The sequence below is a fragment of the Stegodyphus dumicola genome, chromosome 10 (genome assembly GCF_044657685.1).
Source record: "Stegodyphus dumicola isolate Sdum_Otavi_A_Nest chromosome 10, ASM4465768v1".
Classification (NCBI taxonomy): Eukaryota; Metazoa; Arthropoda; class Arachnida; order Araneae; family Eresidae; genus Stegodyphus; species Stegodyphus dumicola.
The window spans coordinates 99,127,790-99,143,423 of record NC_140777.1 but is presented as its reverse complement, the minus strand read 5'-3'; the positions used below and the strand labels follow the sequence as shown (position 1 = coordinate 99,143,423).

At 31.1% G+C, this 15,634-nt stretch overlaps 1 protein-coding gene across 1 annotated transcript in view; it reads left to right on the top strand.

Moving 5' to 3' along the window:
- The window catches only part of LOC118203168 (ATP-dependent RNA helicase DDX55), a 96,929-nt gene that overhangs the window by 58,881 nt on the left and 22,414 nt on the right, over positions 1-15,634 (top strand). Inside the window, exons 9-11 of the mRNA XM_035375423.2 lie at positions 1,469-1,558; positions 2,008-2,100; positions 7,450-7,564. Coding sequence (XP_035231314.1) covers positions 1,469-1,558; positions 2,008-2,100; positions 7,450-7,564 — 298 coding nt within the window. The remainder of the gene's footprint in view (positions 1-1,468; positions 1,559-2,007; positions 2,101-7,449; positions 7,565-15,634) is intronic.

The window sequence follows — 15,634 nt, the reverse complement described above, 5'->3', positions numbered from 1 at the left end:
TAATACTGACATTTATAAGCATTTGCTTGATAATTTATAAAAGCTTTGCCATTTGACATTTTATAAAACATTTATTTGAGCAATATTGAATAATTTCAGTAATATTTAGTTTAAAAATTCGTTCATTGCTAAAATAAAAGTCTGAAAATAGAAAGGAATATTTTTATATATTTTTGAAAAAATGTGGTAATTAGTAAAGCTTAGTGAAACATGTGCAATTAAGATAGTGCTGAATTTCTTTTAATAACTCAAATTCATTTAATATTTTAAAAAATATCTTTTATTCTTTTATTATTATTATTTTTTAGAATAATTAAATTTTAGAAAATTTAGAAATCTAAAGTTTTTCAATAAAATGCAAATTTTGTAATTGATGCCTTTTAAATACTTTGACATTTGTTATCATATTTTCTTTCAAATTATTGTGATTAAAACAAACAGTATGTTTCTTTCTTTCTTTTTTTTTTTTTTTTAAATAGAATTTAATTCTGCAACAAAATGCTCCATGTGAAACTGATGGATATTTTGTATCTTTTTAACTTCGCTACTCTCTAAATTGCTTTATTACCCATTATTTTCAAGAAGTATTTTTTGTTTAAACACAAAAATAGCATTTCTATGCAGAAGAAATACTTTACAATACTTGTATCAAGTTTAAAAAAATAATAACTGTGAGAGCAGATGTTATTTATTATCATCATAGTCAAAGCTTGATGGCTGAACTTAAAATGTGTTCATTAATTCATTCAAAATATATTTAAAGCAGCTTAAGACAGTTTTAATTCCTAATGTAAATGAATTTCCTGTAACTTCTGTGATTTATGCTGTAAAATGAGAGATACTAATGATGAAATCAAGCATTTCTTTAAAGTATTATTTTTTAAAAATCTTTAGCTTGATCTAAGAGTATCTTTGTTAGTGTTTGTTATAAGTAGACCGTATTAAATACTGTCCCTTTCTTTTTTTTACATTTATAAAATAACTGAGTAAAGAAAAACCAATTACATTTAAAAAAAAATTGCTTCTTTTTGAAAATATTGAGAAGATTTTGGCTAATGAAGTCTTAGTGGGTTAGGGGAAAAAGTGTGTATTTAATCAATTTTTTTATGAAGTTATGAATAGAAAATTTGTGCTTTTGAAAGTAATTTCTTAGCACAAGTTAACTGAATTCTTTGTTTTCTAAATTTGTGAGTGATAATTAAAAATAAAAGTCATATTTTAATTCTGTTAGAGATGCTCAAAAAAGTTAAAGGGAGGTTTAAATGCAGAACTGTGTTTATTAAAATTTGTGTCATAATTTTTTTAATGCAAGTTTAAAATCTGACAAGTAATGACAGCTTTTTTAATGATAGCTTAACAATTAAGTAAATTAGCTGTCATTTATTGTTAAGCTAACTTTGTTTTAATATTTGTGAAGATCATAAATCTTGTAATCCTATATTATCTGATATATAATTCTTTTATATAGGTTGATTAAGAATGTTCCAGTAATTGGAATGCATGGCAAAATTAAGAAAAAACGAAATCAAATATTTTATGATTTCAAAAATTATGAAAAGTAAGGGGAAGTTTATTCTCTCATTATTTGAAATTTTTCATGTAAAAAATGGTAATATATAAGCAAATTTTTTTGTTTATATTACAATTTTTGTTAGTTTATTATTATTTGTTATTTTATTATTTATGCATTTGAAAGTATTGTTGGTCTCAGTTTAGGAAGTTAACAGTTAAACTTTCAACAGGAGTGATAAAAATAATTTGACATACTGTATTTTTCTTTATTATTGTGTGAATGAAAGGACCATAAGAATTCAGATTAAAAGATCTGATTTTGTATTCATCTTATTTGTTTTATGCTAAAAAGTATGTTGCGATTTTTTAAATGTCTTCATCCTTCTGCGAAAAAACTGTTATGCATGATTTTAATTTCAGCTATTAAATGCAGGATCACTAACTTGTTTTTCTTTTTTACATTGTTATTTAGTATAGTATAATTTCTTATTTCAGGGGTATTTTATGTTGCACAGATGTTATGGCTCGAGGTGTAGATATTCCTGATGTCCACTGGGTAATTCAATTTGATCCACCTAGTTGTGCAAGGTAAGAGCTACCATTACCATATAAATTTTTCGTCCAAGGATCTAACTTCCCCCCCCTTTAAACAAAAGATAAAAATAGAAATTTTAAAAATTAGTTAAAAATCAACCTCAGCATGGTTATAGAGAAATGCTGTATGTTTTATTATGAGGACTCACTAATTTCTTCATGAAGATAGTTTAGAATATTCAAATGCCCAGACACTTACTGCATTTATTATGAAGGGCCAAACCTCATCTGCTGTGTAGCTCTTTCTTCACCAAAAACATTGCTCAGAGTGTACCATAGAGAGCAGTTGAAATACATCATAAGAAAGGGAGAAGCCCTGTCCCATTATTAAGAAAAGATGCCCAGGAAAACAGATCCCTAAGACTCTTATTCCTCTTCCCTGCCACTAAGCTCTAGACAGGACTTGATAATGTTTTAAGTATCCCCAATGCTACAAAGACATTACACATGCAAACATTCATGTGTTTTCCAGGTTTCAAACCTCGGCTCAAGACTATGGCAGCTGGTTTCTTTACCATCATGCCAACACCGTGGCTAATTTAAAATAGTTGATATAGTTAGTAAAATATTCTATTTTGGAAACTGTTTGGGTTCTCTTAAATTATGCTTTATATCTCTAACTGCACTGTGATTGAAGTTGGTCTAATTTTAGAGTTTTTAGAATTTTTGGATTTAGAGAGCAAACCATCACCAAGTAGCTGATAGTCCTATCCCTGGGGACATATAGGTTGCTTACAGTGAGAAGTGTTCCAGGGGCTGCCACTTTGAGGCAAACTATTAACAGGAGTTTTCTTAGGGCCATTTAAATAACAGTGAATGTTGTAATAAGAAATAATATTATAATATTAAAAAGCTCTGATTATAAATATAATGTGCTATTTCAAGGGATGATAGATACTAAAACCATTCCTTTTTTAGCTCTAATGGAAAAAGATAAAACAATTAAAGCGTCACAAAGGAGAATAGTGATAATTCTAGAAACAGTATGAGGATATGGAAGGAAAGTTTAACAGGAAAATGTAGTTTTGGAAATAAAAATGGAATAGTCCAAGATTTTCTGATTGTGATGCCCTGCCAGTATAATTCTAACCGTAAAACTGAAATTTTCCCAGAATACAATCTGATGACAAAGTAACAATAAACATAAGGCTCCTTTATACAAGTGACAGTAGTGGTTCCCTGCATTTAAATTCCATCGTTCAAAAAGTCTACAGGAGCTCTGGAGTCATTAGCTTGATACACGTATGACCAGGGTAGTCACTTTTAGTACTTTCAGGAGCAAAAAATTAACCCACTCTCGTAAATTCTTTGCCTTTCCTGGAGAATAAGCCTTTGACATGTGGGTAGGGGCTTATTTTTAACCCCTTTCAGGCTCATTTTATTTCAGGATTATGGATTTAAAAGTGCCAATTATGCTTATTTTCATACATACATATCTTTTTTAACGTAATAGCACCATTCACGTACAAAATTACCTAAAAATTAATGTAAAAAATTTTATTTAAATAAATAACTTACCTGTAAAGTTTGCTTTCTGTATGGCAGAAGTCAAACTTTAGAAATCAATTCTCATTAACTAAAAATATAACACACAGAATAGCTAGTTTTATCTTGAATTATAAATTTTATTTATATTCTAGTATTTACATAAATGATTATGAAATTATTAATCCAAATTTGATAGTGTATAATAAATACACTTAGACGTTAGATCACTTCCGTTTAGATCTGAAACATCTAAATGGTACCCAAAATCATCATCTGAATTAGATTTCAAATGAAATTAACTGGGATCAGAATCAATATACCGTCTGCAAGCCATTTAAAAAAAAAAAAAAAGAATTATATAAGAATGTGATTATTAACAACAATATACTATTTCTCTGGAAATTGACACTTGCTCTTAATTCTGCTGCTGATAAAACTGTATAGTTCTATTATCTGGTAGCTAGAAAAGTAAACAAAAACATTTGAAACCATTAAAAAGGACATGTGAAATAATTCAGGAAATTAAAATTTTATCTCTCATTTCTTGTACCTCTTAAAGACCGAAAGATTATTAAAGAGATAAAAGTATGAATGCTTGAAAGAACAGTGAAGAGGCAGAGAAAATTTTTTATAAACTATGAAAATTAAACTATTTCAATTGTAATGCTTCTTTTCTTTTCTTTTTTCTTTTTTTTTTTTTAATGCTCTGTTATATCCGGCTGAACCTCTGTTAACAAACACTATCCATCAGTCGATAGTTTTTTCATCCCAGTATTCTTGAAGTAATCCAATGCACACAGATTTAGCAGACACCCTCTAATAATGGATAGAACATCAGTTGTGTGAGTGTTCATTGATGAAAGATTTAACTGTAGTGTGATGTAGTTTATTTTCGAAATACAAGAACCAAATTTCCATCCAGTAAATTTGAAAAGTCCTTTTACGTATCCCAGATGATTATTTTGTCATTGATAACTTCTTCTTTAGCATATATAGTTAATAGTTTTTGAACATAAATTTAAGTTTTTTTGTTTGAAAATTATTATATCTTTTAAGACTATAAAACACTAAAAAATTTTTAATTCTCTTGAAATTTTTACTGCCCTAATTTTATCCTATGTTTATAATTATTTATATATTTTTCATTAATATTTACAGTGAACTGAAAAAAAAAATATATCTATCCTAAATGCATTAAGTTTAATAAAACTAACAAAGAAGAAACCACCAAAGCAGGTTATCTTGACCCACAAATTCACAGTCTCAATAATATTACTTTGTTTGATAAAAGAAGACTTTTCAGTTTTAAAACAGTTAATCTAAATCTATTTAATTGGAATTGTAATATCTCCATAAAAATTATTGCAAACACTAGTATTAATCAAACAAAAAGAATAAAACATATTTGTAATAACAGCAATAATTTTACAAAAGAATTTAGTTTATTAATTAAAATACTAAAAGATAAACAAAATTCCACACATTTTCATCAAAAAACAGCTAGCTAAAAATACAGTTGTTAATTTAAAAATTATTTTCACCCCAGACTGCTATTTTTCATGATAAACTATACCTAAACCATTATAGTGGTATAATTTGGATGTTCTTAACACAGTTGAATTAGGCATTCTTATCAAAATTCTAACATTGGTTTTAATTTAGATTAGACTGTCTAATAGTTTTCTATCTCTTTTATTAACAAAATGGCATGAAATGGAATTATTAATAATTAAATTTATTAACAAAATGGAAGAAATGAAATTAAATTATTTTTAAGTTCTAAATTTGAATTTGTATCTTTGTTAGTTCAAAAACAGGCTGTTTTTATCTATTTACTTCTTTGTTCCACCGCCCCCCTGATGATGATACAGCAAAAGGTGTAAATTTCATATTTAATTTTTGGTTTTGGCATAATTTGCCGTCCTATTTCTTGCAGTTTGCCCCTGTGCTTCAGTTCCCCCCCATGTGGTTTATTCCAAATTGAATATAGAGTGATTTTAAATGTATTAATTTTTTTTTTTATTTTGCATTATTATATGTGTAAGATAAAAATGTATGTAAATCAAAATTCTCACCTTTAAATCCCATTCTCTCTTAAAAACAATAGCTACTTATTATAAATTTCTCTAAATGACATCATTTAAAAATTCAGTTTTCTCATGTTCTTGCATTATGCTAATGATACAAGAACTTAATGCTTCAGACATTAATAATAACCAGTTTACAAACAAACTAAAAATTAGCCAAAGTGGAAAAAAAAAAAAAGATGAAAATGTAACTTTAACAAACATTCATTTTAAACTACATGTTCCTTCTGTTTTTATCACCTTCAAGCTTATTGTCCACTACTACATTTTTTTTTTTGTCAGGTATTAAAAAGTGGGCATGCTTAATGTTAATTTATCTGTCTGTATCAAAGTTTGTCTGCAAGAAAATAATTGTTTTGTCAAGAAATGCAGTTTTAAAGGTGTCAAGATTGCATCAAATTTATAAAACACTAATTGGTACTTTTCCGTTTCACCGGCGCAAATCTTGCCAAGCAGACTTTATTGGCGACAACATAAGTATACACATAAAAAATATTAAAAAAATGTTAGTTCTAAGAATTCTTTTTTTGAAGGCATAAACATTTTAATCTCGCTTAAAATTTTGTAAGAAGCCAATAAATAAAGACAATAAATTTGTAAAAAGACATTAATTTAAGAATTTACTACGCTTTCATGGTTCAACATCGTGATTTGCCGGTTCATATCACGTGACCCCAAGCCATCTCATCTCACGTAAACTGCTCTACAAAAAATCTAATGCTCTCAATAATTATCTACATTAATTTCACGTTAAATCTTAATTTGGAACACAAGTTTAAATGCAAGAAATATTTCAATTCGTACGAATAGCTTACTCAGAAATTATGTAAAACTGCAGTGCTTTACTTCGCTAATGCATTCTCGTTAGAATTGATGAATTTAACCCTTGACTTTACCTTTTCTATATTTTCGGCTTCGGGTTAAGCGCTGTGATTGCATCCTGATTGACTTAATTACCGAAAATGGCCTTAGACATAAAACTGAACTATCTGATAAAAATTCTATATAATTTTATGCCAGTATTGAAAGAAACAATCAATCTGATAAGAAAAAGCTGCGACTTGTTTTGAAAAATGAGGCTTAAAAGGTTACCAGCGAGAATATTCCGTTTGGCATCGGCTGTACCATTATTGGCGACTTTATCGCTTGCGCCGGCAAAACAGAAAAGTACCCACTAATTATTTTCAAAATTAATTTTTTATTTTATCAAAATTTTTACTATCCAAATTTTGTCTTATACTATTATATTCTGTCTAATGGTATATTTCTGTGTGTAGATTTATGACAGCTATGTTGTTTGCTTAATTTGCTTAAGTTATACATATATTAATTATTCATTTTCATTTACTTTTGTGTCATTATATTTTCTAGATGCTACCAAATAAATTTTAATCACTATCACAAATCTTTGATTTTTGTTGTAACTGCTTTACTATTTGCTATTTTTATCTCTGTGTTTTAATCAGTAATTTCCAAAAATATGTTATAATTATTCTGAAAGAAATATATTTTGTTTCAATGCTGTAAAGAGCTTTTATTTTGGTTTTTCTAATTTTGCTTGGTTCAAATGAATAAAAAATAGTATCTGAAGATTTGAAATATCAGTTGAAGTTATGTGTCCCCTCCTCCAGTATTATTTATTGTAACACATTTTAAATTACAGTGTTTAATATGTAGCCTTCATTTGTAAATATATTTTTTTATTAAATTTATTATGTCCTGATATTTTATTTCAAGGTTTAAAACAGACTTTTTTTCCCTTCTCCAGTTCATTTGTACATCGTTGTGGTCGAACTGCTCGCATAGGAAAGACTGGTAATGCATTGCTTATGCTATTGCCAAATGAAGAATCATTTGTAAATTTCCTCAGTGTCAATCAAAAGGTGAAAGAATGCAACATTCATAACTATCTGACTATTAATAGCTATTTTTCATAACATGAACTTTTATTTTTTTATTTTTTAAACAGGTATTAATAAGCAATTTTAAAAAGTTTACATTTTATCTGACTGTTTAGAGGATTGTTTGCAATAAACAGTATGCTAATATCTGTTAATAAAATTCTGGGAATCTCGTGTCACATAGTGAAACTTGCAGTATTGTGCTCTCTCCAATAGATAGTGTTTGTGCACTGTTTAATTGGGGAGAAAATGTATGAAGTAACATCACCTAAGAGAATATAGTTCATGTTATAAGCAAATGGAGAGTTACAGTATTTGTGCAATGTTCTGTATCATCTGTGCGATGATACAGTGCAATGTTGCATTTTGAGCAAAGAACATTTGATCAAAGAAACTTGGGTTTCTTTCATTAAAAACATCTCTGTCTTGATTCAGCTACTCTATTTGGTTATTAAAATAAAGCAGTTATAAATAAAAGCTCTTATATAGTTCTTAATCTTCTGAGCTCTGGTAAGTGTAATTTAAAATAATTTAGATTTTAAATCCTTTATTGACATTATAATGAGGGACAATTCACACTTGACAAGACACATCTTACACATCTAGCTACATTCTAAAAACTCAACAAATAATCAGTTCTGAGTTCAAAGGATCACTATCGCCATCTATCGGCTGAGTTCATAACATCCTCTGGGGGCCAAAAATTTGTCAGGAGACACAAATGTTCATTAAGTGTTGACTGATAGTTCCAGAGAACATAACAGGTCTCCTAATGCAAGTTCTATTTGAAAGTCTCACAATAAATGCACGGACACGTCCAGAATGTAATTCTGTCACAATACCCATCCTCCGTAAAAGTCTAGCTGTGTTGTCATCTTTTATCAAAACCATAGTGTTCTGTCAAATTTCTGTGGGCTGGTTTACTGATTGTGATTGGTCAGCTGACCTAAGCTCAAGAAGATATGACATAATAATTTCCATATGCCTTCCATTTTTCCAAATTTGATTAAGTAAATTTTCTTGGTATCTTCTCATCTTTAAAAGTTGGAAGAAGAAGAAGGAATTCCTTTAGTAACTTGAGGGAGGGTTAATAATCATTGTCCAGTCAAGAAATATCCAGATGTTAGCGGTTTTGGTTCATTTGGATCACTGACAACATAAGTGAGAGGCCTAGAGTTGATAACTACCTCTGCCTCTATCAATACAGCTTCCAGTTCTTGAAATGAAACTGATGTTCTTCCTAAGATTCTCTTCAGAGACATCTTAACTAACCTCACTAAGCATTCTGAAACCCCCCCACCACCACCACCAGGTGGCTCTTTTGACAATAAATTTCCATGTTATAGATAACTTCTCGATGTTCCAAAGCAGATCCAGTTCTTGGTTTGCCTTGTGTAATATCCTTGCGTTATCACTATGGATCACACTGCATATGCCTCTTCTTCCAACATATTTTTGAAAAGTTTGTAGAAATGTCTGAGTAGTTACAAGTCAGTTCCAAATGTATCGCTGTAGTTACAGTGCAAGTGAAGAGCAGTATATAGTTACATACTTCTTCGTGGTATCTTGATCTTTAAGATGTAATGGTCCTAAGTAATCCAATCCAGTCATTTGAAAAGGATATGCTTCTGATATTCTCTTAGCTGGCAGTGGTGCAGTAAACTGGGTCACTGCCTTCGTTTGAAATTTCTGGCATAAAAGGCATTTATGTATAATGCTCTTAATTCTTTGTCTGGCCCTTAAAATCTACATTTTCTTCCTAAGACCAGTTAGACTTTCTACTACACCTTCATGTTTTACTCTTTCATGGCAGTCCTTAATGACAAGATCAGACAAGTGATAAGAACTTGGCAACAAAACTAGATGTGCCTTTTGCTGGGAAATATTAGCATACTGAAGATGCCCTCTGATTTAAATTATTCCTCTTTCATCTAGAATAGGGTTAAATTGCCTAATGATTGAATTTGTTGGCAATGGTCTTCCTTTTAGTTAAAGCTAAATATTCTTGTGAATTGAATCCAAGCTGTGATTTGCATTACGTTGCTAAGTCCATTGAATTTCCATATGTCAAAAAGTGTTTCTGATTCATGTCCTACCGAAAAAGTAATAGAATTTTCTATTTCAGATTCAGATCTTTGTCTTTTCTTATCCAAGGTAGGTCATTCCACCAATGTCTGAGTAGTTCCTTGTCCTTAAGAGCAACTAAGTTGCCTTCTCTAGGCAGCAAATCCATGGGTTTTTCTTTCCCAAAACAGTGATTCCACCAATCTGAATTAGAAAGAGTTTTTGTTTCTTCAACCTGTTTTTCACAAACACTTTCAATTTTTGAGAATTTCCCTTGATCCAATGAAGAATAATCATTGAATCAGACCAGAAATAAAATTTAGTATCCTTCGGAAGTTTGAAGTTGTTTCGAATGTACTGAAATAATATAGCTCCTACAAGCACTGCAAAAAATTCCAGCCTAGGTAATGTAATTTCATGCACTGGTGCAACACTTGATTTTGAGATTACTAAAACACAACTAGAGTTTCCAACTAAATCGCTGTAATGTAAGTAAATCCAAACAAAACTGCCTTTTCTTCTTACCTAGTGGAAGCAGGCTTTAGTCAAGTCAATAATTTAGTATGGAAAACAAGAAACCAATTGAATGTTTTTTAACGATGTGAGCTAAGAACTAAGGTAATAATTTCATGCCAAATATTTTTTAAAAAATTTCATCAATATATCCAGCACAACCATCAACTTACAGTGGAACCTTGAGATACGAGCAACTCTATTTATGAGAAATTTGAGATATGAGACGTGAGAATGTGTGAGCAAAAAATTCGTCTCTAAATATGAGCATTCACTTGAGTAACAAGCAATGAGCCAAGCAACTGGTATGCATGGCACCATTTCCTGATCTGGCTCAACTCGGGGAATCCCCTTGTCTTATTTCAATTTTAAAACTTATTTCAATATTTAAGAAAAAATTTCGTTCAAAATAATTACATACCTAATCAGGGATCAGAAGCTAACATACACTTCTGGCAAACATAGGAAGAATGAATTTTACATGAAAATTTATCACATATTTTGCAAGAAATTGTAGTTTTATTGTCTTTGGACCTTGGACACATAGCACATCAGCCTTTGTCGAGTTTTGGTTTCTTTAATGGCGTTCTTCTGATCCACTAGAAGTTGCATTATTGATGCTTTCATGAAGCACTTTAGGAAGCATTTTATCTCTATGTGGGGCTGTAAATGTTTTAGAAATTTCCTCCTATTTTGATATTGTATATTGTAAGGGAGGGGTCTATGTTGACAAAAAGGCAACTCGGGCATTTATTGTAGCGACATTCAACACACAATAAAAAACAACCATCAGCCATCTGTTGGCTTTTCGAGCTTTATAATGATGATATTTCATCATTTTTGTCTACATCACCTTTTGTTGCATTATAAAAGGGAATTATTTCTGGTTTCTTCGTATCATCACTTTCATCAATGTCATCATCGCAATGGATTGTAGATAACAAAACTACACATTTTGATTTTTTAGGCACACTAGTGTTGCATTCTTTTGGAACCCAAATATAGAAGAATAAACTTTCCTAGTTTTTGTTTGAACGAACTCAGTGGGAATTTCAGCCCTGTTTTACTTCAGGGTTCCTATAATAGTTAGCTTCTTTGACAAAAGTTCTTTTGCTAGAGGATAACTCGTATACCAATTATCCATTGTTACATTTCTGCCTGATCCAAACAAAGGTGTGCACAGGCATTTTTAATTTCAAATGGTGAATTTTCAACTCTAAAGGGACCTTCCGGCTGTTGTCCTGTGTTATAGCTCCATGTTATAGCTGTGAAAAGTTTTTGAATCTAATAAAGCAAATATTTTCATTCCATATTTCACTGGTTTGCTGGGTATATATTGACGAAAGGAACACTGCCCTCGAAATTTCTCTAATGTTTCGTTGATAGTAACATATTCACCTATAATGTATATCTTTTGGCAAATTTCATTGAAATCGGCAAAAAAATTCTCTCCCGGCCGCCAGTTTGTCCAATTTTTTTCGAGCTTCACGATTGGTCACATTGTCTAACAGTAAACACCTGAGAAGAAAATTAAATCTTTTATATGACACTGTGTTTTATAAAATTGCAATGCCTGATCCATCAGTAGCCTCCTTCCCCTGCCCATCCCCAAGGCATTAGCGAACTCCACGCCTCTTCGAGTTGCCATTACAACCTTTCCTGAGGCGTGGAGGACTTTGCCTCCCATCCCATGCTTTTTCGACCTGTTTCTATTCCATTCACGCAGCACGTGCAGGAAATCGCCTTAACTGATACCTCTTTTTCTTTTAAAATTGCTGCAGCGGGAGGTCTTTGACCTCTACCTAAGTGAAGTTGAAAGCTGAAAGAAGTTTTCGTCCCTTGTGTGGACTTCTTATTCATCTCTGGTACCTTTAAACCCTTCCTTTACTTCAGCTATGTTCATCTCTTAATTATTCAGTTTTTCTTAAGAAAGTTGTGGAGGTAATTGCATTTATTTGCAAAGGTACTCCAGAAGCCATCGCCTTGGGCCATCAGTAGTCCACAAATCTTGCGTATTTGTATGTGATAATTTATGCAAGCCGCACAGATATAAAAGTCCAAAAAGTGCTCTAATTTCCACATCATTTGTCGTTTGGGCATCCCGATCTCTGGTGTAATTTACCGATATTTTTTCAATATAAATATTTGTACACTCTACAATGAATCGTATCATTTTAGCATTGAAAAACAATTCCCAACTTTCTAGAGGCTCCGTTATATTGTGTGCAGTTCCTTTTAATCCTGGTAAATGTGTTATATTTTGAGAAGACATTTTCACTTTTTGATTTGGTTTTCCTTTCTGCCAAACTGTCTTATTTTGTTAATGAAAATACTTTTTACTAAATCAGGATTTTCGCTGTCTTCATCATTCTGCTCAAATTCACTTTCACTGTAGTGAGAACTGTATATTTCTTCATCAGATTCATTTTCACTATCTTGATCAATTTCTTCTTCAGAAGACTCAACTTCATCTAATACAACTTCTCAAGCGTTCCATCTCTTTTTCATATTCGGTAAATTTACGTTTGTAAGCCATTATTTATCAAATAATCCAACAGACCAACAACGGAAACACTCGAGAGCACGAAGCTAAACTGCTACTAATGAAAAATTTCGAAGCAATAACGGTCTTGGGGTGACTGAGTACTCCAAGGAGGTTAGAATAGCTACTGTAACCTCCCTGAAGTACCCCCATTCCCTTATGGATTCCAAGAAATGATTGCTTCTCTCACAGAAAAGAAAAACAAGCAAAAATCACAATACACATTCCAAGGGCAGTGTCAGACAAGAAGATACTAGAAGGATGATTCATTAACATGAAATATTTCTCGTCAGGCTTGCTGATTTTCGATGCATGGGGTGACTCTATGCCCCACACGATTTCTCCCAGGTTAATGTATTCTGTGACAAAAAAATATGTGCACCAAGAAGAAATTGAGCCACACTTTGAAACTTGGCAGGAATGTTGTCTAGTAAGAGATATACAAACGATTTAAATTTCGGCACCAATGACATGAGGCTAAACCTTCTCTGTGCATATGAGGTGCACAGCTGGGAGAGTTTAAAAACATGATGACTTATGCCGTAGGGCTATACTTAATAAAGTGATTTTTTGGTCTGAATATGTAATCATTTGTTTATCTCCTCATACGCTGCATGCATGTTTAAGTTTCATAATACAGTACAAAGTCTTTAATCCAGATGTCCATAATTCGGAATGATCTATAATCCGGACCTCAAAGCTACAAACTTTCTGTGCAGGCATGCACATATGCGTTTATGCATGCGCATAATACATTTACGCATGCACGTTTAATGTATAATGGAGGTATAAGCTAGGCTAAAATTATCTATTTCAGTTAATGTTGCAGATTGCATTGTTCCTTAATCTTCTAATTGGATCCGGCTTATTATTTTTTGCAGACTGTTGGAGCAATTTTATAAAAAGTAAGCTTGAACTTTCGATTATGTGTACGATTCTGGAGCTGCCAAAGGATCCACAAAGTGAAAGCATGTTTCGATGTCCATCAAACAAAAAGTGGAATTGCTGCAAAAAATGGATAAAGGAATGAAGAAAGGGTGCTACTTTGTTAGACGGTTGCACGGATTTTTGGTGATTTACTTTGGTGCAATTTTATTGGCGCGGTTTTTACAATCGTCAGCCATCTTGAAAAATGTTGTTTTTACGTATTTTACGCATAGTAAAAAGTATTCGAAACTTTTAAAACATAAATATCATAAAAAATAATAGATTAATTTTTTGTTGAAAACGTTGTTTTTTAAGATGGCAGGCAAATGTAAATAAATACATTTACTACGAGTATAAAATACTGAAGGTTAAATTATTACTTTCATGTAGCAATGAAATAGAATAAAAACACGTCTATAAAAATCTTGCGCCAACGTTTAATTGGATTAAAATATTACTTAAATTGAATAATGAATTAAAAACCATCATACCAACATTTAAAAAATTAAAATATTCTTAAATTCAAATACTTTAAAATAAGTAAATAAGAACACTTCGTACACTAGAGCTAAAATGACAGCAATTAGAAGTTTACTGCTGGTAAAAAAGGAAGAATGTCTAATTCTTTTTTTACCCGTTACAGCGGTTATTTTTTCCATTGTAATACCATATATGGCCATCCTCAGAATCGGCTCTTTTAACGATCTTCATCTATGATCCACATTTCTCCCATTTCATTAAAGAAGCAATTAACGAGGTTTCCTTCAAAAAATTTTTTGAAAATTTCCTCTGACCCTTGTAATAATTAATAAATCAATCTTTGATTAGGAAAGCCAGATTGGCCAAAATAAATCTCAAAGGACAAATGTTGATTCCGATACCAATAATTCTTGGTACTTATCAATAACAACATTAATCTTTGAAAAGGATATATCCATTTGCTGTGAACTCTAAGGAATTCGAAGAGATGAGTAATAAAATTTTAAAATGGCGCAGTAATATTCAGTAACCAATCAGGGAGCTGATTACATCATGCATAGAATTAAAATTATTTAAATAATCAGACATAATAAGATCATTAAAAAAATGCAAAATTAAATTGTATTTTAATATTTAACAGCCATAAATAATAAATTTATAGATATTAAAACCAATAACTTTTAAAGTAAGGTGACATCATTGATTACATCATCCACAACATAAAATTATACAGTCAAAAGTCGTTAATCCAGACTCGTCGGGACTTCGGCGATTCCGGATTATCGATTTTTCCGGAATATAGATCATCAGTTTAAATCTGGTAAGAGGGCATACAGAAATTATAAAATTAAAAATATGAAACCGTAATTTATGAAAATAAAGAACAATTATGATCTAAAGGGTATCAAAATTTACAAAAAAAGCTTAGTATTTATTTGTTTACTTTATTAAACATTTCTTTCAATGTAAGTTGCTTCGTTTTTTGTGCTAATACTTTCTCTTTAATTCTATAAACAGTCATAATTTCTTGTTCATTTACAAAGTTCCGCTGTTCAAGTCCTATAATTGCTGTGTGGAGAATACTGACTAATTTGTCAGTCGAAATGTTTTCATTTTCAATAACCTCTGTGTCACTTTCTTCGCTATCGGAAGCGAATTATAATGACGAGGAATTTGATTTAAATCATATCAAAGACGGAGTACATCGAGATGAAATACTACATTTAGTAAGGAATTATAAGCCAAATAAAATAAAAACATCTGCTCTGAAGATAAGGATAGTGCTGACAGATCAACTTCCAGTTAATTGCGCGCCGCGATGTTCCCCCCCCCCCCACACGCAGAGCAGCGTGAAATTGATAAACAGATTTCGGAATGGTTAGAAAAACAAAGGATATCCATTTTTTGCAGCAATTTTATTGTTTGATGGACATCGAAACATTGACACATGCGCAGAAAGTTTGTAGCTTTGATGTCCGGATTATGGGTGTCCGAATTAATGACTTTTGACTGTATAAAATTTTTAT